Below are 6000 nucleotides of genomic sequence, written 5' to 3'. Positions count from 1 at the left end.
ATAATCGGGGCGAACCGAGATTCGAACCCACAATCATAGGTTTCTGGCGTGACCAAGGGACGCAACTCTGCACAGCGAATCGCGGCGCCTTAGACGACTGGGCCACCCGTGCCCCCTGAAAATTTTAGAATTTCTGCAGATTTGTCATCCCCATTGCTCGTCTAGTTCACTGAATACTTTGTGCGGCAATAAGGTACGTATATACTGTCCGATGGTTCATAGGGACATTTATGTTTATCAAAAAATGTCCCTCTCGAAACTTGAGTTAGAATTAGAATAAGTACAGTAAGTCCAAAATTATTTATTCAGTATCAATGAACGAATATCAGTGCCTGAGATAAGAGTTTTGTTCGTTAACAAATATCTGGCAATTTTATACGCTCGGGGAATTTCTGATATCGTAACTAGCGAGTTTCGAGTTCATTATCCCTTAGAGCAATGTACTGAAATGTCAACTCAAACATCAGTATGAGTCAATTATTTTGATGACGTTTCTTTTTCAATTGTGACCTCATGAACCAAGGATGGCGTCGACATATCCTGTACTGTGTCATCTTACTGACCAACTGCTTTGAAGGTAGCTAATAAGCACACGTGCAAATATCACAAAGATAAAATCGATCTTTGTTGGCAAAATGTGACTTAATGTGACGTACTTATATACGGAGTTGACTGCAGCATTCATCGATACTGACCTATACTACTAGCAAGACATATACACGTACACGACTAATTAATACCATAATTATACATAAAGTCAGTACAAAGCATTGCGTAAAATCAAACATCACGCCATCACTCACTCCCATAACATTAAACATGTTCAGCATTAAAGGAAGCCACCGCCTCGTTTTGGGATTAAGCAGCGTTTGGAATGACATCTCGATGACTACCTTTAAGTATTTATACACTCTTCATAATGTAACATAATTCTTACCCACTGAGGTGTTTAGTCTCAATGGTTTCAATATACCTGACAGGTTTTACTTATATAGGTTCAAAGTACGGGCTGTGAAATTGCTTGCCATTGTAATGAAGGGTCGCATTTCGCAACTGAAATGAAGCTACACAGTGACAGGCTATGCTGGGTTCATCCTCATCTGATGAATGTTCGAGCACTGTTAAGGGTACTAGCACTAGCAATCTTGGACCGGTTCTGCCTGTCTGATGCGCCGCCCAGTTTACTCAACCGGTCCGGATTGGGTGTTGGGAGAGATGGGCCATCATCCGGCGCCTCCTGCAAGAAAAATAAGGCTTATGGCAACTTATTGTACACAAAAACATATTTTGATAATTTTGAAACATGATTTTAAAATTAACTTAGCCTTTTATTACATAATTTCAAATGTATGAAATTCCTAGAACGTCCAGTCCTGTTGATTACTTTTCATCAATGAACAATTATGCTTATTACATATTATTTGACTCACGGAATAATTGATTTAAAAGTAAATATTACGACAATAGACATAAATTTTCAATGTGTCAGATAAGTCAGATGATTGCTTGTGGAGTGAGTGAGTGTGGTTTTACGCCGCATTTAGCAATATTCAAACAATATCACGGCGGGGGACACCAGAAAAGGGCTTCACACATTGTACCCATGTCGGGAATCGAACCCGGGTCTTCGGCGTGACGAGCGAACGCTTTAACCACTAGGCTACCCGACCGCCCCGATTGCTTGTGGAAAACATGACAATCACGAATATTAGTTACAAACCATTTCGACAGAAAACATTATTTGGGAAAAGTTGAATTTACAGTTGTATTAATATCATTGCAGAGTGATATATTGGAAACACGTACTCAGACAGTTAAAAGTTATTGTGAATACTACTAATACTAGACACAAGTCTAGTTATCAGGAACAATACTTGGGTGGGTTCAAGAAGTAACTAAGTGCTCATTAAGGTTGGTCAAGGTAGAAGATATAACCCCTACTCAACGAAACACACGACAGATGATTGCATTAGAGGCAAACTCACGAGTGAATGTTCCCACATGTTAAAAAGATACACAATGTTCATACTTACAGGTTGCTGAAAGATAAAAAGTGTTTATGCTTCATTACTCTCAGACATCAAAGCAACGCTCTAAAAAACCCACACACTGCTCTCAAAGATGTGCTGACTCTTGCTATAAAAATTGTTATTAGACACTTTCTCATGGCAAAGAATTTGGACTAAATTTCTTACATGCACATCTTAGAAAAGCAGCATATATCGCACGTCAAACGATAAGGATTTGGTTGGTTGATTTGTTGTTTTACGCCGCACTCAGCAATATTCCAGCTATATGAAGGCGGTCTGTAAATAATCGAGTCTGGACAAGACAATCCAGTGATTTTATATCACGAGCATCGATCCACGCAATTGGGATCGATGACATTCTTCAACCAAGTCAGCGAGCCTGACCATCCGATCCCGTTATTCGCCTCTTACGACAAGCATAGTCGCCTTTTACGGCAAGCATGGGTTGCTGAAGACCTGTTCTACCCCAGATCTTCACGGGTGCAAACAATACGGAATGCTTATGATTCTTGAATATGCACGCGATAAATACAAATGTTAATGTTACTTTTGTAGGAAAGTTAGTAAGGACTACTGAGACACCCTTGTATGCAAGTAAAAAAACAATAGAATAACTATTATTCGTCATAAGCACGTCAAACGATAAAAAATACTAAAGATGATTTTGTATGCACGGCAAACAATAAACTACAGACCAATGAGTTAATGACATCTTGTGACCATCTACAATTCTACAAAGGTAATGTCATTCACAAATTGTAACTATGCAAAGTTTTTTAGTTTTTGGTCTTCCTTCCACACTTTGTTAACAGTGATACACTGATTCAGTACGTGGACTTTACAGGCAAGAAGTTATGTATGGAAAGATGTACATTTTTTTTAAACCATGTACCACAATTGTATTGACATGACATGTATGTATAAATGCTGTACCTGCAGGAGATGAATAAAGAGGGAAAATTGAAATAAATTGAAAAAATTAAAAAAATTAAAAATCTTGTGAACATAGTTTAGTTTACTGAGTGTAAGGGGGACAGCGTTGGCCCTGCAGCCCGATGTACAGAGTAGCGTTCTTTGGGCGTGCCAGGATCCGAAGATCCCAGATTCAAACAAGATTCCGATCCTTGGTTTGTGAGCACCATATTCGTGATCGTGGGTTTCACCAAAAGTGGTAAACGACTACGACCTGTATAAATATGGTTTTCTCCCTCTTTAAGCGGACACGACATGACATAACGCAACAACTGTTCAAAGGGGCGTGAAGATCCGGGGTAGAATAGGTCTTCGGCAACCCATGCTTGCCGTAAAAGGCGACTATGCTTGTGGTAAGAGGCGACTGACGGAATCGGGTGGTCAGGCTCGCTGACTTGGTTGAAGAAAGTCATGGAATGTCAGTTGCCTGGATCGATGCACATGATATCAGTCACTTGATTGTCTGGTCCAGACTCGATTATTTACAGACCGCCGTCATATAGCTGGAATATTGCCGAGTGCGGCGTTAAACAACAAACCAACCAATCTGACTCTCTCGTGGAGTGTTTGACATGTTACACGTAGATGACAAACCGAGGGATGGTGTTTTTCATTCTTCGGTGGTACCAACACACTTTGTTATTGGAATTATTAAAGTGTAAGCACACTATGTCTACTTGGAGAACTACAACAAGTCACTGCATGAAAAAAAGCGACAAAAGGCTTTCCATAGTCAATAGTGAGTGAGTATGGTTTTACGCCGCATTTAGCAATATTCCAGCCATATCACGGCAGGGGACACCAGAAATGGGCTTCACACATTGTACCCATGTCGGGAATCGAACCCGGGTCTTCGGTGTGACGAGCGAACGCTTTAACCACTAGGCTACCCGACCGCCCCCATAGTCAATAGAAATCTCTGCTAAAAGCAGAGTTGATTGTACGATTCCGACAACATCATGAGCATGTGTTTATGAATCACTATCAAATAGTGATGGTACCAGATGTTCGCGAACAAAGGTGAGCGTATACTTCCCCACCAGTGGCACCCGTCATAAACACATGCAAAGGCAAGTCAATTGTTCACCTAAAAAACTGAAGTCAAAATAGGGAATTGCATCGGACATGATGCGTCTAATTTGGAAATCTCATCCTCCTTTTTGAAAGCTTACTGGGGCCTTGAATGTTGTAAGTTTGGTCAAATAACTTCTGAGCAAGAGTTGTATGAAGCTCTTTGAAGTCTTGTAGAAAGAACATGCTGGATTGTATCTCAAAAGTTGCGAAACGTAAACACCAAAGGCTGGAGCTGATGGAATATTGCTCGACATGAAGGGAAAGTTAATTTTTGGAAAGTTGAAGCCATCCCTCTTGTCATACAGTCATGATGCTTGGAGAATGTTTTGTCACTCTGAATCTTTATGCATGGATCTAAATATGAAACAGATGAGGCGGTTTTACATGTACTTGTCTCCTTTGTTTCTAGTTCAGGGGTAAATCAGTGAAAGGGAACTGGCTATTTGATTGTTATTGAATGATATCAGATCATCGATATACTTGAAGCTTAATTTAAACTTCTTGGCAAAATTCCTTGTTTTGACTTGATTACCAATTCCGATTCATAAGGCATACAGAAACAGAGTGAGTGAGTGAGTATGGTTTTACGCCGCATTTAGCAATATTCCAGCCATATCACGGCAGGGGACACCAGAAATGGGCTTCACACATTGTACCCATGTCGGGAATCGAACCCGGGTCTTCGGTGTGACGAGCGAACGCTTTAACCACTAGGCTACCCGACCGCCCTTAAAGAAACAGATATTACCCTAGACAAAAATGTATTGCGAACATACAATGTCTACCCGTTTCCAATGGTTGCGGCTTTGTATTCTATACATAACAATCTAGTGCGTACCTTGATTCTGTTTGTAAAGGTTCTACATAACCGTGTGAGCATTTCACATTGTGTCAAACATACCTTTTGTATTTAATTAAACCAGAGGATAAGCATTACATGTAATTGGATACACTAGCACGTACTATGTAGGTCTGGTAAAACGCAAGACACACACCTGTTCTAGAACACTCGGTAATCTACAACAACCACAGCTACCATCACTTACCACAGCAGGGTTAGGGGGGAGTGTTAAGGGGTAAGCGGACACTCTTCTCAGACATTTTGTCCGAGAGAGACAAAGCAAGAGAACCTTCCGCGTGAGGCTGAAATATGTAAAGATATATAACACACAACGTTAGGTATGCTGGTGGCGTAAGAAAAGGCCGCAACACATTCGTATATTCCGGCGTTGTAAAGACTTACATAGCACTGCCTTGGTGCTAAGAATACAGTTGACGTATCTTTTATGGGATGGTACCGAGCGAGTCACAAGTGGTATCTGACAGCATCTGACAGTATAAGCATATACTGGGAGCAGTTAACTATAGCTGATTACATTATAGCGGTGTATATGTACACGTCAGTATATGCAACAGGGTATATATGTACACACCTTCCCGAGGCAAGGGAGTTAACTGTCTGTAAAAGTCCAGTTTCCACCCATGCCGAACTAGGCTGGAATTTCTGGGCTCGATCGTCGCGCCGCCACGAGTTATGTCCCTTCTATGTCCCTCCTATTGGCCAATCAGATTCCACCTCTCATATCACTAGCTTCAACTAAAATGGCGTCGCCTAGTGTAATCGATCTGATCGACGATAAAGATCAAGTTTGTAATAAAATGGGTCTTACTTCGTGAAGTGCATCAAATCACGCGAGCAACTCGATCAAAAACATGAAAAGATTAGGAGAATATTTCTTGACGCTAAGTTAACCGTTATCGGCACACATGCTTTGCAAATTCTTTAGTTTACGAACCGCATGTCAATTTCGTTACGCGATTTTGATAGGACGATGCATGAACTCGTTAGTCCAGCCAAAATAAAACTCCATAATTCCTGCCAAGTTCGGCAAGGGTGGAAAGTGGACTTTTATAGTCAGTTAAC

The 6000-nt window shown here is 40.8% G+C and overlaps 1 protein-coding gene across 13 annotated transcripts in view; it reads right to left on the bottom strand.

Moving 5' to 3' along the window:
* LOC124151105 overlaps positions 1 to 6000 on the bottom strand; it is a 79757-nt gene continuing 73757 nt past the window's right edge. For 8 of the 13 annotated variants that reach the window (XM_048403176.1, XM_048403171.1, XM_048403173.1 and 5 more), the window contains 2 exons: positions 2034 to 2039; positions 1 to 1237 (listed from right to left, as the gene is read on the bottom strand). In XM_048403176.1, coding sequence (XP_048259133.1) covers positions 1097 to 1237; positions 2034 to 2039 — 147 coding nt within the window. In that variant the 3' untranslated portion in view covers positions 1 to 1096. Of the gene's footprint in view, positions 1238 to 2033; positions 2040 to 5122; positions 5220 to 6000 lie in introns of all 13 variants that reach the window. The other 5 variants (XM_048403178.1, XM_048403177.1, XM_048403180.1 and 2 more) reach the window with 5 other exon arrangements.

The sequence above is a fragment of the Haliotis rufescens genome, unplaced genomic scaffold, assembly GCF_023055435.1.
Source record: "Haliotis rufescens isolate VD_foot unplaced genomic scaffold, xgHalRufe1.0.p SCAF_3, whole genome shotgun sequence".
In the NCBI taxonomy this organism is placed as follows: Eukaryota; Metazoa; Mollusca; class Gastropoda; order Lepetellida; family Haliotidae; genus Haliotis; species Haliotis rufescens.
The sequence above is the reverse complement of the archived record's forward strand: the minus strand, read 5'-3'. Positions and strand labels throughout refer to the sequence as shown.